The sequence below is a fragment of the Glycine max genome, chromosome 1 (assembly GCF_000004515.6).
Source record: "Glycine max cultivar Williams 82 chromosome 1, Glycine_max_v4.0, whole genome shotgun sequence".
NCBI lineage: Eukaryota > Viridiplantae > Streptophyta > Magnoliopsida > Fabales > Fabaceae > Glycine > Glycine max.
Window position 1 is genome coordinate 52,294,060 of NC_016088.4, and position 18,484 is coordinate 52,312,543.

The 18,484-nt window shown below is 31.6% G+C and overlaps 2 protein-coding genes across 5 annotated transcripts; both read left to right on the top strand.

Annotated features, from left to right (window-relative positions):
- The first annotated feature begins 1,047 nt into the window (after positions 1 to 1,047).
- On the top strand, positions 1,048 to 7,661 carry LOC100777687 (ATP-dependent DNA helicase DDM1). 2 transcript variants are annotated; one of them, XR_003267296.2, is made up of 17 exons: positions 1,048 to 1,250; positions 1,332 to 1,411; positions 1,933 to 2,193; positions 2,299 to 2,397; positions 2,755 to 3,101; positions 3,212 to 3,404; positions 3,536 to 3,711; positions 4,347 to 4,416; positions 4,503 to 4,692; positions 4,790 to 4,888; positions 4,969 to 5,063; positions 5,156 to 5,275; positions 5,986 to 6,105; positions 6,193 to 6,291; positions 6,382 to 6,492; positions 6,981 to 7,309; positions 7,603 to 7,661. XR_003267296.2 is itself a non-coding variant. In XM_006573520.4 (16 exons), the coding sequence occupies exons 2-16, from the start codon at positions 1,340 to 1,342 to the stop codon at positions 7,215 to 7,217; spliced, it is 2,289 nt and encodes a 762-aa protein (XP_006573583.1). In that variant the 5' UTR covers positions 1,049 to 1,250; positions 1,332 to 1,339; the 3' UTR covers positions 7,218 to 7,490. The 2 variants fall into 2 exon arrangements, 1 of the variants encoding a protein (XP_006573583.1); XM_006573520.4 differs by lacking the exon at positions 7,603 to 7,661 and having other exon boundaries at positions 1,049 to 1,250; positions 6,981 to 7,490.
- Positions 7,662 to 9,477: 1,816 nt separating this feature from the next.
- On the top strand, positions 9,478 to 12,841 carry LOC100801974 (uncharacterized). 3 transcript variants are annotated; one of them, XR_001388532.2, is made up of 4 exons: positions 9,639 to 9,780; positions 9,990 to 10,232; positions 11,915 to 11,958; positions 12,217 to 12,307. XR_001388532.2 is itself a non-coding variant. In XM_003517184.5 (2 exons), exons 1-2 carry the CDS (start codon positions 9,671 to 9,673, stop codon positions 12,413 to 12,415), a joined length of 309 nt encoding a protein of 102 aa, XP_003517232.1. In that variant the 5' UTR covers positions 9,478 to 9,670; the 3' UTR covers positions 12,416 to 12,841. The 3 variants fall into 3 exon arrangements, 1 of the variants encoding a protein (XP_003517232.1); XR_001388534.3 differs by lacking the exon at positions 11,915 to 11,958 and having other exon boundaries at positions 9,990 to 10,161; positions 12,217 to 12,354; XM_003517184.5 differs by lacking the exons at positions 9,990 to 10,232; positions 11,915 to 11,958 and having other exon boundaries at positions 9,478 to 9,780; positions 12,217 to 12,841.
- Positions 12,842 to 18,484: the final 5,643 nt, after the last annotated feature.

An 18,484-nucleotide genomic window follows, 5' to 3' on the forward strand; every position in this document is an offset into this window, starting at 1 on the left:
CATTGAATTTAGCTCTATTAATGAGAGAGATATCATTCTCCCACTCATTTATGAAGATGCATTTATTACACCTTTCCCAAAGTACATTCATTAAAACAACAAACAAAATATGCCAAACTGAGTTTGAGGGAGATAAATTTACCCCGATCCAATTATCCAAGTAAAGGGAAAAGAAACGAGCCATATCTACTTGCGATACCACTTTGTCCCAGACCCCAACAACTTTAATACAATCCCTAATTGCATGCAAATTCGACTTCCTCTCCTTCAAAATGATTTGACATACATATGAGTCCGCTAAGCCCTTGGCCCATCACACATAATTGGTCACTAGAGTCTTTCTTTTCACTTTCCATAGAAAACAATGATGCCTCTCTGGACCAGGCCAACGTCATGTAAGATTATACATGGTGTACGTTGTGCCACTGGAACCAACTTTGTTCCAATACGCCAAAACCATTGAAAATTTGTCATTATGCGAGTGTTTCCAACTACACCTATTATCTAAATACCAAATACACATCATTCGACGATTATGAGCAATTATCTAAGTTATGCAAATTGAGATAAATCACAAAACCTTGGATAATCGATTATAGACAAATGTACACACACATATTTTAATATTTTTTGACAGTTAGAATAAAAAATATATAATTAGAGAACATAGTGCAGTCACTTTTTTTAGTTGTAACTTTTTCTAAGTTTTTTTTTTATCTTTTTCATCTCCATTTATCTCTTCTGTTTTACTCTTCTTCTTAAGATGTCTATTACCGTGCATTATTTTCCTAAAAGAGTTATTAGCAATTTGTTTTGGAAAATGCAAGTTTGAAAAAAGTGGGAAGCAAGCAACAAACCAAAATGCGGCCAGTCAATGACAGCACGCGTCACCCCTTTTCACGAAATTTGGGAACCAAACCAAAATGGGCCTTTCTTTCAGAAACGACCTTACTCAATGCTTCAGAGATGAGTCAAAGTCAACAAACACTTACGCTCACCACACAGGTTTTGATAGTAAATATTGCCAAAAACGGTGGTCAATAATTCAATTCCACTTTCCCGCCCAATTCCATGCCCCATCAATAAAATAAAACCAAAAATATAGAAAATAATAAATTCCCCTCTCTCCTTTTTAATTGGTTCTTGCTTCACATTTCCACACTTTTCTTTCCCCCCCGTCCTTCCGTCTTCCCAACTTCTCTGAAACCTCAACCCATACTTTTTCGTTTCTTTACCGTTTCCTCTGCCAGGTAACCCTTACGCCGTTATTTTTTTTTGTTTATTTATTTATTTTTTAAAGTTTCTGTTCGGTGATTGTGCTCTACGTTTAGGGTTTGAAATGGAGGCGAAGGACAAAGTGAAGAACGAGGATTCTGCAGCGGAGTCTCCAACTTCGGTCCTTGAAGACGAGGTATGTTCTGTGCTTCTCCTTCTTCCTCGAACGACCATAAACGTTTTTGAAGAGTGAACATTGAAAAATGCATATTTTCTCTCGCGCCGTTTCACTCACACAGCGTGCTCTAGGTGTTTATGCTTTGTTTCGAATATATTTTTGATTAACGGTAACGCGCTTTATTATGTATTGTAAGCTTGATTTGAACGGTTATTTTACGGAACCGCGTTTTGTGCCACAAAGTAGTGTTAAAACTTTTTTCGTTTTTGTTCTTGTTCTGCTGATTGAGTTTTAGGTGTTTTTTTTTTTGTTATTTTATTTATTATCAATGACGCGCATAATGTAATGCAAGCTTCAAATGAAGGGTTACTTTAGGGAACGGCGTGTTAGTGTTCTCGTCGTTTTGTTCTACAAAGTAGTGTTAAAAGCTTGTGTCATTTTTGTTTCTGTTATGCTGATAAGGGTTTATTCTGTTTTTGTTATATATTTTTTTTGGTTTGTTGTTTGCTTTTACGTTGCTAACTTTTTCAAATGGAAAGGATGTCTGTGCCCTGAAAGAGGAAGTTAAGTTGGAGGAAATGGTGACTGCAGACGTTAAAGATGACGGGTCCTCTCTTATATCGAAAACAATGGTGGAGGAGGAAGAGAAGCTACTTGAAGCTAGGATAAAGGAAGAGGAGGTGCAGTATGAGGAGGCAGTAGACCTTAATGACATACAGTTTAACAAATTGGATGAGCTTTTGACTCAAACCAGACTGTACTCTGAGTTTCTGCTCGAAAAAATGGATGACATCACACTTGTAATTTTTAACCCTCTTTTGCCTTTTTTTTTCTGTTATCTTTTTAAGCGTGTTGATTTTTTGTTCTTGTTGCATTGTTCTTATTCTCTGAATATTTGTTGCTAGGCTGTGGGTGAACAAGAGAACAGGGAAGAGCAAGAGAGCAATCCTTCTGCGAAGAAGGGCCGTGGATCAAAAAGAAAAGTTGCTTCCCAGTACAATACTGTGAGTACATTGTGCTCTGTTGCATCTTTATTGTTTTCACATAACCTGTCAGGTTATTGTATATAGGAGATGTAAAAGTGGCATTTTAGTTCAGCTTGTTTTGTTACTATTAGTGAGATGTATAGTTTGAGACGTGATATCTCTTATCTTTGTGTGCTAGAGCAAGTTGGTTAAATGTTGTTTGACCAGTGGTTTTAAGTTCATGAAATGCCATCATTTCTCTCCCTTTGCTTTCTAAGCAAGGTTTTAAACAGGCACACATTTTATTTTTTATTATATTCTATTAATTTGTAATGCTTGCATCTAGTTTGAGCTATTTTAATCATTAGCATGTTGTCTTGTTTGAAATTACTTTAGAGGAAGGCTAAAAAGGCAGTTGCTGCCATGCTGACAAGATCTAAAGAAAGTGAGAAGACTGAAGATATGAACATGACTGAGGAAGAAAGAGTTGAGAAAGAGCAGAAAGAGCTCATGCCTTTACTCACAGGTGGAAAATTGAAGAATTATCAACTGAAAGGTGTAAAGTGGTTGATTTCCTTGTGGCAAAATGGATTGAATGGGATTCTTGCTGATCAAATGGGTCTTGGGAAGACAATCCAAACGATTGGATTTCTCTCACATCTAAAAGCAAAAGGTCTGGATGGGCCGTACATGATAATTGCTCCTTTATCAACCCTCTCAAACTGGGTGAACGAGATTTCTAGGTAGATAAGAAAATGATTTGTTGAAGATTTTGGCTGCTTAGTTATTATATAATAATTATTATGCATGGTTTTATATTTTGACGATCATTAGTTTTAATAAATGTAAATAGGTTTGCACCATCACTCCCTGCCGTTATCTACCATGGTGACAAGAAACAGAGAGATGATATCCGGAGGAAACATATGCCCACTAGAACAATTGGCCCGCAATTTCCTATAGTCATAACTTCTTACGAGATTGCTTTAAATGATGCCAAGAAATATTTCAGGTCATACAATTGGAAATATCTTGTTGTTGATGAGGTAATAAATTCGCTTACTTGATAGTGCAAAAAGTTTCTGTTTAGTTCAATGTATTTACCCAGCAATGCTCTAATTAATAGTCTGTAATCTGTATGCTTCTGTTTTTCTGACTAGATTTTTCTCCTTTAAAGGGACACAGACTCAAAAACTCACAATGCAAATTAGTGAAGGCATTGAAATTCATAAATGTTGAAAACAAGCTTCTTTTAACTGGAACTCCTCTTCAGAATAACTTGGCTGAACTATGGTCTCTGCTGAACTTCATTTTGCCTGATATTTTTGCATCCCTTGAAGAATTTGAGTCATGGTTAGTATCCTTTGCTTATTTGTTATTTAAGATCATGCTTTTCTTTTCTGCAGTCATCATCTGATGTCCTTTGCTTATTTGTTATTTAAGATCATGCTTTTCTTTTCTGCAGTCATCATCTGATGTCCTTTGCTTATTTGTTATTTAAGATCATGCTTTTCTTTTCTGCAGTCATCATCAGATGATGTGCCAACTCTGAATTGAGATTGTTGAAAATATAATTCCCTTAAATGTTTTCAAGATTATGTGTTTTATATTGAGGAGATGAAAGCTTTACACTGTGACTGCAGCATATTGAAGGGAAACAATTGGGCCAATTCCTCTATATTTCATTAATTTTTTACCAGTTTGATATTGTTATGAAGTTAATGAATTTGTTTCAATTATGTTTCCTCAATTTTAATCTCCTTTTCTCTTGAATCTATTATGTCCTACCCCTACCCCCATTTCTGCTTGTATAGCTTGTTTTTCTTTCAAACCCAGTTGTTGCTTGTGACTTTGTTTTGTTGCTCTTCTCTATATGATCAATAGTTGTTTCTCTGTCATTTGGCAATATTTGTTTTGGTTTAATGCAAAAGAAAACCCTATGGTATGCCTTGGTTTTTATTTCTTTTGTACGATTAATTTCCTTGTAGGTTTAATCTGTCAGGGAAGAGCAATAACGGAGCAACCAAGGAAGAACTGGAAGAGAAACGAAGATCCCAAGTATGCACCCTAAGCTTGCTTTTGTATTAGTCCATTCTAATTTCTAATATGAATTGGAAGGTTAAACATGACCTACTCGCATGCAGGTAGTAGCAAAGCTTCATGCCATTCTTCGGCCCTTTCTTCTACGTAGGATGAAATCCGATGTTGAGATTATGTTGCCACGGAAAAAGGAGATTATTATCTATGCAAACATGACTGAGCATCAGAAGAATTTGCAGGATCATTTAGTTAATAAGACACTGGGGAACTATTTAAAAGAAAATATGTCAAGTGGTAAGATTTGCTTCCAGTTTTTGCTTTCATGTTGCAACTCAATATCTTATATCCTCATTGTATGAATATTGATCTGTATTGTGCTGCTTTACTGCAGGACGTTCTGTTCCTGCAGGTATGATTCGTAATTTGGCTATTCAACTTAGGAAGGTGTGTAACCATCCTGATCTCCTTGAGTCAGCATTTGACGATTCATGTAAGTATCATGCAATTGAGTGGCTTTACTGGTTTCATGATCCATTAATCTTTGCTAAGATATGTTTGCTTTCTTGATAGATTTGTATCCTCCTTTAGAAGAGATAGTTGGACAATGTGGAAAATTCCATTTGCTTGATCGATTGCTGCAACGTTTATTTGCAAGAAATCACAAAGTATCCTTTACAGTGCTTTGCCTTTGTCTTTCCACTTCCTCCTGTTACTAAGCTGCTACTTACATGCTGTTGCATTTGCTGATTGTTATCAGGTTCTTATCTTCAGTCAGTGGACTAAGGTGTTAGATATAATGGATTATTATTTTAGTGAAAAAGGCTTTGAGGTTTGCAGGATAGATGGTGGTGTGAAACTGGATGAGAGGAAACAACAGGTTTGTACTAATGCATGAATAACACAATCAGATAATTCAAGTTTCTTTTCTGATATTTTCTGTTCATTTTTTCTGGTTATTGTATTTTATTTTAGGCATTGAATATTTGATATTGCATAGCCCTTCAGCTTCTTCAATAGGTTTGTACTAATGCATGAATAACACGTCTATGTTTTATCTTTTTAAGTGACTATTTGGCTGTGCCTTTTTTTTTAAGTGCTTTGCTTATTGAAAAGATGTTTAAAACTTTTATGATAGATACAATTTTAGGAAGAAAAAAAAAATTCCAGAAGAAAAGTTGTGTTTTTCTTGAAAGCTATTATTCTGAACAAAATGCTATATCATAAAAGCACTTTCTTTTTGAAGATTACACATGTATCCTAGATAACCAAGAGATTATTACAGTTGTTGGATAATCATATCTTAAATATATAAATGACAGGCTTTCGCCGCTGTCTTCTTTTATGCATTATTTATATGCATAAATTATTTCATTAAAACTGAAGTATTATTGGCCATTTCCATTTTAGTTAACATACTATTAGTAGATTAAGAAGCTTTAAGTCTGTTTTGAACATGAATGCTGATTGCAATATACTTGTGTTATCATTTGATGTTGTATTTGCAAATATTGTTCTTAATCACTAATTGCAGATTGAAGTGGCTAAATTTAAGTCTAGTTCATTGGTAACTCTTCTGCTCATGAACAGATCCAGGACTTCAATGATGTAAATAGCAATTGTAGAGTTTTTCTTCTTTCTACTAGGGCTGGTGGATTGGGAATTAACCTCACTGCAGCTGATACTTGCATTCTTTATGACAGTGACTGGGTACTTTTTGACATTTTCATTGTTTCACATTTTATCTATTTGCTCTACAATGTTTAATTTATAATCCTTTTTTTGTTTGAATTCCAGAATCCTCAAATGGATTTACAAGCCATGGATAGATGCCACAGAATAGGCCAAACAAAACCTGTTCATGTTTACAGGCTCTCAACTGCTCAATCTATAGAGGTACTTAGCAATATTGTATATTGGCCTCAATCTGTAGTTTGACTTGAGGATCGTTTATATTGGGATGGATATGACAAAGTCTATTTACAGGGTCGCATGTTGAAAAGAGCTTTCAGCAAATTAAAGCTTGAGCATGTAGTGATTGAGAAGGGACAGTTTCATCAAGAACGTACAAAACCTGCCAGTATGGATGAAATTGAGGTTTGTATTTTAGCAGTTGCTTTCTAATGAGTTCTTATTTGTTATTTTCTCCCATCATGTTTTGAAGTAGAAACAAATTGTTGTCCATTATGCTAGCATGCCTTTGATGTTGAAAGATTTTGATTGTCAACTCTATCTTTTTTACATGGCCAAAAAGTCAATTTTGATTCGCCTAATTAGATGAACATGTAGATCATTAAATGATTAATTAGTCTCGTTAGTCTCAAGTATTAAACTTGCACACCTCAGCTTACAATTAATTTACCAACACATGGGGATTTGCTTGTCTGATCATACTCATAGTCACTAGATTGTGTTGTATACCTATTTGGTTAGGGTAAGCCTAATCTAAATTTTACTGGAAATATGAAGTGATGGGGACAATCCAAAATTTGGCACTTGCATCGTTTTTATTATTGAGATATATTTATTGGAGTTTCCTTTACTACCTTATTTTAATTTGTTGTTCGTGCATGATCAAATTTTAGGAAGATGATGTTTTGGCATTGCTTCGCGATGAAGAAACAGCTGAAGATAAAATGATACATACAGATATTAGTGATGAAGACCTGGAGAAGCTCTTGGATCGCAGTGATCTTATAGTCAATGACTTTAACGATGATAACTTCAAAGCTCCAGTCAGTGTGTTTCCTCTTAAAGGACCAGGGTGGGAGGTGGTGATTCCAACTGCGACTGGGGGCATGCTCTCTACTCTTAACAGCTAGTTTCATGTCACTGTTTATGGCTAGAGTTTGAAAATTTTGCTTTTTGTGGGATGAGATGGAAGGGCTTTTCTAAACAGTCTCATGTCACGGTGGTAATGCCCTGGATGGCATTCATTTTTTGTAGATGCGTCTAACGGAACTATGTTTAGAAATGAAGCTACTCTGGCCATGTTTTTTGCGAGTCGGAATTAAATATTCAACTTGTTCAGTGGCGAAAGTGATTATCTTATGTTTGTTCTGGAATTCATTTTCAATGAAATGAATTGGTTTGGATATGATAAAACCTTAATTTAGCAGTTTATTTTCTTCTATGATTTCAATTAAAAATTTTGCTTTTTGTGGGATGAGATGGAAGGGCTTTTCTAAACAGTCTCATGTCACGGTGGTAATGCCCTGGATGGCATTCATTTTTTGTAGATGCGTCTAACGGAACTATGTTTAGAAATAAACAGTTTATTTTCTTCTATGAAATTAATTCTAGATATTAGCAAATCAAATAATGCAAACCTTAATATAGGGTCTCTACTATTAAAGCAAAGCTTATGATTAACGTTACTAGTTGGCTTTATATTTGCGAACTTTGTCCTGAATTTAATTTTAATGACAAAAACACCGCCTCTGAATAGCCTTGATCTTTGAAAGAAAGATTTGGATAACAGATCAAATATTTTCTTAACTTCATCTTACTCATATTCTTACAACCTGGCAATAACCTTTAGGCTTGAGGGAACAATATGTAAATCACTTCTTAAGATTTGAGATTTGTATTTTTCAACAATTTTTGTACCAATCCCCTTCGAACTCATGATCTATTTGAACATTTTGACGTGTGAATGAATTTTCAACGAACATCACATGATCTATTCTAGGTGTTGTATATTATTTGCTTGTATGATTGAAACAACCTTTTTACTACGAGTTGTGACATAAGTCTCGCATTGTGGAACATCACATTTAAAGGAAATATGGTATTTTACGAAGCAAAATTATTGTCACAACACATAGTGGGTGAAGGTTGTTGCTTTGACCATGCAAACAAATAATATAAATCACCTAGAATCACTGTAGAAAGATCATTTGCTGACATTCATTTTCAGGTCAAAGTCCCCAAGTAAATCATAAGTTTGATGTGATTGGTACAAAGATTGTTGAAAAATGCAAAGTGTTGCCATTTTGTCTTGAAGATAGTTGTAAGTCTTTTATGTACATAATCATCAATTTTAAAATGGGAGACCTTGAAAACAATATTATCCCTGTTTTAAGACTTGATTATCAACCAGCTTGAGGTGTTTTGCATATTGTTTCCTTATGCCTAAAGGCTATTTGTTTCAAAGGTGGAGTTGTTGTGTCTATTATAGATGACTGAAAACATTTTTGCATGCCCTCAACAAGGTTGGAGTATGATAGAGGTCGGGGAAGAGTATTTCTTTGATTTGTTATTCAGGTCTTTCCTTCAAAGATCAAGGCTATTCAGAGATAGTGTTTTTTGTGTATGTTTTTATTTAATACTTAATTTTTATTTTAAATATTTTACATTTTTAATTTTTTTTTCAATTTGATTAACTGAAACTTTATATATTTTATTTAAAGTTAACAAATTATAAAATATAAATTAAACTGAATGGAATTGTCAGATGTAAACCCTAATTTTACTTCATATAGTTATTTCTTAAAACTTAATATTATGTGTTTGTTTGTATGAAAATGGGATTCGGCTGCAAAATTTTTCTTCAGGTCGCATTTTTTGGCACTGTAAACTTGGGTTGATTCATGAAATATTAAGTTGTTTATTATAGTTGCTTAAATTATAAAAAGTAATTGTTAACGTGGTTGTATTTTTTAATTGATAAACTTAATTTAGTCTTTTAAACTTTAAAAATAGGTAGATTTTTTTTTTACTTTTAAAAACATGATTAATTCTTATAGAAGAGGAATTAAATCTATTTTTTTAAAAAAAACCAAAATTTATTGATATAAGATAGAAATTTTGACCACATTTGACTGAAAACATATATAACAAAAGTCAAAAGCACAACTTTTGCTTAAAAAAATAAAAATTGGCATAAAATTTTTGATAAAATAATTTCAATATTGAAATTAAAAATAAAAAAAAATGATTTTGAAAAAAGTTGTTTAAAGATTAAAATCATACATTTATTTGTAAAATTACGTTTAAAGATATAAAAATTTCAATTAAGCAATTAAAAATACTTCAATTGCATCAAAAGAATAAGACAATTGTATATATTCCCCTTGGTTTTGACTTCCGACTCTGCAATTTGCATTTGCAATTGCAAAAAACCTAAACCCAAAACCCGAAGAATAAGAACGCCATTGTTGGATTTGTGGTGACCGAAAATTAGCGAAAGCGAATAGGTTTTATGTTTGCAGCCAACATAAGGTAATCTGAGTTGGGTTAGAATTTTCCATTTTGGTTGTGGGTGGAGGCGGAAATGATAACCCGCTCTAAAATTGTGGAGCAGCTCCGAGATTACCAGATTCGTCACAAGCGCAACTACTCTGCTCTTACTTACTTCTCGCCGAAGCCCCATATCCAAACCAGGTATCCTTTTTTTATGCCCTCGTTTAACTAGATGGGTATGTGTTGTTGTTGGTATTTTCAAGACACTGCAATTTGTGTTGCTGAAATTGGAAAGAAAATATTTTGAATTCGGTACCATGTATATGGGATTCTGGAATTCTCTTTTGTTTAGATATGCTGAAGGATATAAAATTTGATGGGTTAACTTGTCTTGGTCATGCCATTGCTAGGTAGGATGAGAATATCTTGGTCATGATGGGTGTAAAGAGCTTGCAGTATGGTGTGGAGTGGGGATATTGCCAAGCCCGTTAGAGTGATTGATCTCAAAAATTTGGGCAGAAGGGGCAAGGCAATTTCTCTAATTTTAGATGAGAACAAAATAATATGATAGAAGTTAACATGGTGGGTGCAAAGTTGAAGACAATGACGCTTATATGACAACCTAATTCTGTAGTAGCATTGAAAATGACAAAGTATGATATCATATATTTGATATTGATGTTCTCCTATCTCCCGCTTTCATTAAATACTCTGATCTTTTTTATTTTTCTTCTTCTTTCAGTTTCAACTGTTGTTAGATGTGAAATCTTTATAAAGCCTCTATAAAGTCCAAATACTCCAAAATTGGCAAACTATCTATACGATATTCTTATTGGATACTGATACGCATGATACACCTAGATACCTATCTAGGGAGTATCCTTTATTTTGTATTTTTATTTAATTGCATTGACAGTTACTTTGAATAGGACTAAAATTATATACGACTTCTTCTATATCTTTGAAGCTTATTAAATATTAGGGCATTCGTATTGAACCTTGACTTCTTTTGAACATGACTAATGATGCTTTTGTGACATTTTGACATGGTTTGGGGAAGAATATGCAATTTTTCTGGTATGTTTATAGGGGAAAGAATATATTTTGACATGAGCAAGGGAAAGATATGTAATTATGGTTTTTGTTAGGATCAATAGTATTTTTTTAATAAATTATGATAATCATCCACTGATATAATTATGTATTAATGATAAAGTATTACATATTATGAATTTATGTATTTTTTTTTCTAATTCATGTTAATGCATCTAGGCTGTATCATATCTTGGATTTTTAGGAATTTCTCATATTCTTGCATGTGTGTTGTATTGTATGGTTGTACCCATGCTGTATTAAGTATTTGGGTGTTCAACTTTGATATGGTATCAGAGTTTCTATGACTAAATATTTATGAGTTTGATCATTGCCACTCGTAAAAAAAAAGTTGAATTTCATCATGACATAAGATGGGTCTGTGCATTATCCCATCTTCAAGCCCATAGGGGGAGAGTTGGTCTACTCTGTTATTTAATTTCAAAACATGTTAGATCATAGATGTGCATATTCTTCTAACAAAGGACCGCAGTATCTTGTAACATGCATAAAATATAAATTACTAAGTTCCTTATGGTTTTAGTAAAGGTGCATTACTTACTTTCAGCTAGCTGGTAGTTAGACAATTTAATCAGGTGAAAAATTTGATATTATTGATGTAAACAAAGCGGGAGCCATCTTGGCTAATGGACAAATAGATAGGATGGATCTGAAAACGAGTTATGGCCATGTTTGATAATGAGCTTAATCAAGTGCTTTATTCAATAATGTTCTGTACAAGAGAGCTTATGTCATAAGTGCTTGATTCAATAAGCTTATTTTGATAAGCATCTTTGAAGCTTATTGAAATAAGTTGACGTATAGGAAGGTCATAAGTCACTATAACAAGTTTAACCGAACACCTTCAATTTTCATCTCACAAGTTTATATGGTATGTCCAAATAAGTTTTGCAAAACCTCTTTCAAATGCTCCTAGATCATGGATAATAATGCACTAAAGTGGTCATGGATCAAATTAATTGAGATGGACCTATTAGGCATCTGTTGCATTTATTCTAGTTTGTGAAATTGATACCTAATCAGTTAAGTTGTCTTATATAATCTTCGGGTTTAAAATATATTCATTTGTATTTGGTTTGATCTGTCAATGATAATATTACAATGTTTTAATCCTTATTAGGATTAAATATGTTTTTGGTCCCTTAAATATAATATTATGATGTGTTTAAAGAAAAACTTGAAAGAAAGAGATCTGAATTGTATTTTTGACTTGTGTTTACAGATATATTAGATCTGGATTTCACTTGCAGTACTGTGAGTTTCATTGTAAGGGATCTTGTTGCACTTTTCAACTAGATCGGTCTATTGACAAGTATTCTACAAAAAAAAAATCAATTATAAACTGATATCTTTAGATGTGCTCTAGTAGAGAAACTTAGAATTTGCAGCCGTAGTTAAATATGGAATTTGGATCAAGGTCTTGGTATCCCTTTTTTATCAGATCTATTAACTTATAAAATGCATATAAATAGCATGGCATTATATTGATGTATTTATGGTTGACATTTTCTTACCTTGTTGCAGGGTTGATGTTGCTGTGGCGATTGGTTTTGCTTTACTGTTCCTCATGCTTGTTTTCTCATCCCTTATGACCCTTTACTTGAGGCACTTTTGGCTTTTTGGAGTTGTCATATGCTTCAATATATTTCTTCCTGCCCGGCTAAGAATGTCTAGGCAAACATTAGCGAGGAACAGGGAAAGAAGACTGCCATTGTCCATATGAGAGTTCATTCTGGTGCGGTGGTATCTTGCTTGTACACTGGTAGGCAAGGGCTTATTTCTTGGCTGTTAATTAATTTGGTCTTTCGTGGATGCTCTTGGTGTTCCAAATACTCTCTAGGATGTGACTTTTCCCTGCCTCTTTTTGAGGTAGAGGCGGTATTCATCTGCACAACCTCTATATACACAACCCAAGTGAACTTGTGGTACACCCGTTTCACATGTAATGCTTATAAAACTGAGCCCAGTCAAGAGGGATAAAATTTCTTTTGCTTTGTTTCTTAATTAGCATGTAGATTTTCAATATTCAAGGAATTCGGCATCTGCAGTGCTTTTTTATACATTGTCTGCAGCTTTGACTGTGTAGAGTTGTATAACTTGCAAATGTAAATGGTTATAGTTGATGAAGAAATAAAAGAAAAATTCTCTCTCTGGAAGTTGCAGGCTAGCGCTGTCCAAGCAAAATGTGTCCAGTCCCTGCCCGAGGCTTTGACTTTTTTGAGTTCTTTTCCATCAGTTTAAGAATTGATAGACATTTTTGGCGGATATAACTTTTAGCATCCTTATTCCAAAAATTCAAAAAAATGGTTCTGGTAATTTACGCTTTGTTTGGTAGAAAGGAAAAACAATATAGGCAGTAAAATAGATAGGTGAGAAAAGATTAAAGAAATAGAGCTGAGATATTAATTGTTTGGTTTAAGAAAAATAGAAGAAGAATAGTAGAAATAGGAAAAGTAAAAAATAACTAAAAGAAATAACATAATCGATTATGTAAAGCAATATAATCAATTATGTGGTTTTACAGAATTGATTACATGACTTCGACAGAACAATTTTCGAAGCTTTTTTTTTCGTATGTGGAAGATTTTACCCTTGGCCCTCTTTTTTCTTTTTTTAATTCTGCATTTCCCACAATAATTTTAAAATTATTTTTCTTCCAAATCCTCTCCTCTAAACAGTACCTAAATAATTTTCATTTACGCTCCTCTAATTTCTTCTCCACCAAACAAACACATGATGTTATCACTAAATAGTGATAGGGATATTTTTAAAGATCAAATCAATAATCTTTTCTAGAGGATAAATGAAAATTTGCTATATTTATAAATAATAAAAATATATTTAATCGTGTAGATTATAAAGAAAGACCCAGAGGTGGAAAGGATCATATATGACTGATAATCATTTTGTTTACTATAAAGGTTTAAAAATTATATGTTGAAATTGACATCTTTAGTCGGTCTCTCGTTGTCACACAAATAAAAGAAAGTATATAAGAAAAATATGTTTTTAAGTTATTATTTACTTAAAAATTTTGTAGTAATAAATCATATCTCTAATTTTATTTATAAAATTAATAATATTTTTTTTAACTTATTATTTATTAAAATTTAAATATTTAAATAATTATGTAAAAAAATATTACAGTTCCCCTTTGATCCAGTCCTGCGTTTGTCCCTGTTGCTAATTATACGTCTACTATGTTTGTTTCTGAAAAAAAAAAGTTGAATTCAGATGTTGGCAAACGTAGTGAAATCCAAAACAAATGTATCTTTGGTTTACTATATATATATATATTTCATATGGGCAAGATTAAGGTGGACATCTTAATAAGTGGTCCACTATCAACCATTATTCTTAATCCTTAGATTAATCTTATAATATAGAATTCTCTGCATCAGATTCTTACTCCCTCTCAACAATTCTCAAAAATCACGTCCAATAGTGACAAATGATGACCAAACGGAGAGTTGTTAAGAAGGATAAGAATTTGGTGTGAAGTTGACCAAACGTAATTTTGGCCCTTTCATATATAGTTTGTAAGTGGCTAAGTGCTGTCATGGTCCCCCACAGTTTCATCTTGTGCCACCTTTAGACATTGATCTAGGTATTGAATATCATGAGCAAGAGAGGAGGAAAAAAAAGTTGGGAAAATATAATCACATCTGCTTTCACTATTGGTCTAAAATAATGAGTGTGGCCCTCCATCAGATCTTCCGAATGTGTTTAAGGGCTTCTTTTGGATAATAGTTGAGTATGAACGATGCTCAACAATAATTCCTGCGATACTGTGTTTCTTTTCTTTCTGCTTTCATAACCTATAGGTTGTATATTGAGTATTAATTTAGATAACATGAAACCCAACTGCCTATATACCATTGGGAGTACGTAGAAAGAATTATTTCATCACTTATAATAATTTAAAGCTAATCCATTGCACGCTCATTGCATATATATATATATATATATATATATATATATATATGCTTCCTTTTAATCTTCAGTGAACCAACCTCAAAATAATCTTAGAATTTTCTGGTGATGTTATGTTCTGAGAAGCTGCAATAGAGTTAGCACATGTTTTTAAAAAAAGTCATGTAGTACATTTTATTTTTAATCTTAGAATTGTAATGATCTATAATTACAATTCTGATTTCTCACAATAATCAAATGTTCTATCATCATAGTCTCTCTTTCTCGCTCATGTATGTATGGTTCATGTGTGTTTTAGATTTTAAATTTAGACTAAACTCAAACTTTAAAACTAGCTAATGAAATAAGAATATTCTTATTTATTTTAGTTGTATTACCAGTCAACGTGAAATCTTCAAAAAATCGGATAATGACCATATACCGAAACTAGATTTTGCAAGCATAAAATTTGTAAAACTAAAATATTTATGAGTGGTTTAATAACAACTCATCGTAATGAGATGAACTTTCACATCTTTTTAAAATTTGGATTTCATTTTAAGTTAACCTCACAAATTAAACCATAAAATTTTCTCTCTCCATAAACACTACATATTTTGGTCATATTATCAAGCCAGAACTCATGGTTGCAGTGAGAATTGAGATTATAAATTAATATACATAGATAGTCAAGAATATTAAAAGTTAGTTAGTAATTCCTATTTATTTTTGTTTAATTTAATCATTCAAATATGATTTAAAGATTATGCAATCATTTCTCATAATATATATATAAAGGGAGAAATCAAATTAGATCGATGTAATTTTAATAATTATTATATTATTTTTATAACTTGACATAGAGCTTGATTTTTATTAATTTAATATTAAATTATATATATATTATTAAAATTGTGTGTGTCAAATTTTGTCAAAATTAAACAATAATCAAATTATTCATATTTTAATATATTTTAAAATATTTATATTACGTTATATATAAGAATAGGTAACAAATAATTTTATATTAATGTAAAATTTTGTATATATAATTTATGAAAAGAATTTTTAATTCAATAATAAATTTTAAGAAAAATTATAAAATAACATAATAATTATCAAGATTATACCGATGTAATTTAATTTATTTAACTTAATATAGTTGAAATTTGTTTCTTTCACTTAATACAATATATTGTGTGAGCAAATTTTAACTCTCCTCATATCTCATGTTACATATGTACGGAGAAATTTCTTTTGTTCCTAAAAGACGCACCTCTGCTAATACTTCGATGACCCGAAATCCCCAATGGACAAGAAATTTCGTTTGTTTGTTTCATTTGAAGTCAGAATTAATATTGAAGCGAGATAAAAGTATTAAACTCGTTTACTTGTTCAGTAAGATCAAATCCACTTCCTATTCCGTTTTCAGGTTTTTGAAGAAAACATTTGAATATGTTATACTAAGTGGTGCGTGCTTTTCATGGCATATATCCTCCCGAAATTCGTTTACTATATGCAGAAACTTGTGGTTGCTCGTTGTATATATAGTAATTGAGAAAGTAGCTTTTGTTTTTCTTATTTTTTTTCAAGATAGTGATAAGATCTACCCTATAAACAAGAAAACCAGACCTAATTAAGCCAAATTAAAGCAAATCCTTAACCTAAAGCCATAACCTAGCTAGCTATATTTATGTATTGTTTTTAGTTGTCGTACTCATCACTCATGCATGGGATAATAGGTCATTCATTATATATGCTTGCTGATGAGTTACAATGGCTAAATGGAGAAATTCCAGGCCAACTAGTAATCCCACCAAGTTTAAACAAATTTAGTATTATTAGTTTTGGGGTGTTGTATTTGCAGAAACTTCTATCTCAAGCTTTATATTTGGAATTGATTCATTAAATCGTGGTTGTATATGTCCCAACATATATATTTTTATTCGATTAATTCAGGCATCAATGGCATCAGTGGGGGCTATATTTGATGAGACGTGGCCGAAAGCAAAAGTGCATCAGTCCTGATCTGTTCATTCTCAGCCTCATGAATTCCTAATTAAGGCTTTGTTTTTCTTTTTTGAGAGATCAAAATCTCAAATATTTAAGTTCCTCTTAATTTCTTCTTTTTTTTGGATTAAATCTAAGTATTGGACTTTTAACATTTCAAATACGAATCATTGATTAGATTGAAATGCCATCAGTATTAAAGTTCCTCTCCAGGATTTTTTTAGGGAAGGTTTAGCAGAAAATAAGTTTTTTCATACCAAAAAATATGATTTTTGGAAAAGTTGATTTTTAATAAATTTTTTATTAATTACATACCAAACAAGAAAATTATAGTTTATTACTTTAAGATATTTGAAAAATAAAAACATTTGGTGTATCAAACATTAATTTTTTACATATATTCATGCAACAACAGGTCTACCACGATTTGGTTCACCATGTGATTCACATCTGCGTATAATTTTGAATAGATAATACATATACTTTCAGTGTGATCCAATAATATAATACATATACTATCAAATTTATGAGATCAGGCTTTGCTAGCCACCTCAATCTTTGTTGGCTCTCGTGTTAAACTTTGAATCTTAATTCCAAGACTTCATCCTGAGGAATATTCTTGCTTTCTCTAAGACAAGGAAAGTTAGACTCATTATTGCCACGAGTCTCACAGAAGACAGAAGTAGACCAACAAAACAATAGGATATGCAAAATTAACTTGGAATGATTTGTGTAGTGTAAAACAATCTGATTGTGTATTTTTTTTTAAAAAAAATTAATTCATATGCGTTGCAAAACTTTTTTTTACATTGGTATCTAGTAAGAATTTATTCATTAAAAAAAAGAATTTATTCATTATGTCATTCTATTCGTTAATAAGATTAATACTTCTTGTGTACAGTTTTTTTTTTTGGTACACCATTAAGTATAATAAAAAAAATTGAGTAAATTAATTAATAATTTAGTACGATTTATTAAAATTTAAATTTATAGATTTCAATTTTTTTAATTAGTTTAATATTAATACCTATATAAGTTGAAATTTTAATTAGCTAAATTTAAGGAATGATAAAAATTAATAAATGAGATATTCAAGATAAAAAAAAAAAAGCAAATGATACATTAAAATAAAGTAGATTGAAAAATCTTAATTTAAAAATAAATAGACAAATTTAATATTCAAAAGATAATAATGGCAAGAAATTTACTGAAAGATAAATAAATATGGGAAATGTTAAATGATACAGATTAAGAAATTAAAAGAAGAAAAAATTTAGTAAAAAAAATTATTACTAGTTTTAGGTCTAATTGTAGTTTCTGTCCCTGAAATTACATAACCTCGCAAATTTTGTCTCAGAAAAAAAAATCATGAATCTTTCTCCTAGTATACAAAATGTCACAAAATTTTCCTGGTATCAAGTTTTCATTAATTCTAAACAATGTGATAATGCATGTGGTCATTACTTTGAGGCAATTTTGAAGCTTCACGAAATTGCAATAGTTTTCTTTTTTGTGAAATTATAATAGTTTAAATATGTGTTTATTGGTAGTTCAAAATCGTCAAAAAAAAGTATGCTACACCATCACACCATTTAATTTGGTGTTTAATGAAGATTTGATGTTAGGACGACAATTCGTGAGATTTGTAACTTTAAGTTGGAGACAAAATGTGCATTTAAACCTAATTTCAACACACTCTTTGTATATGTTCAATAAAAACATTATTTATTAGTTTTTTAACTAATTAATACCCTTAATAGTCAATACTTAATCCTGATTAATAAGGAAATAAAAGTATTATTGTTTATAGTAATCTTATGCGGTCTAAATAAGATTGCTTTAAGTAAAGAATACCTATAACTTCATCAAA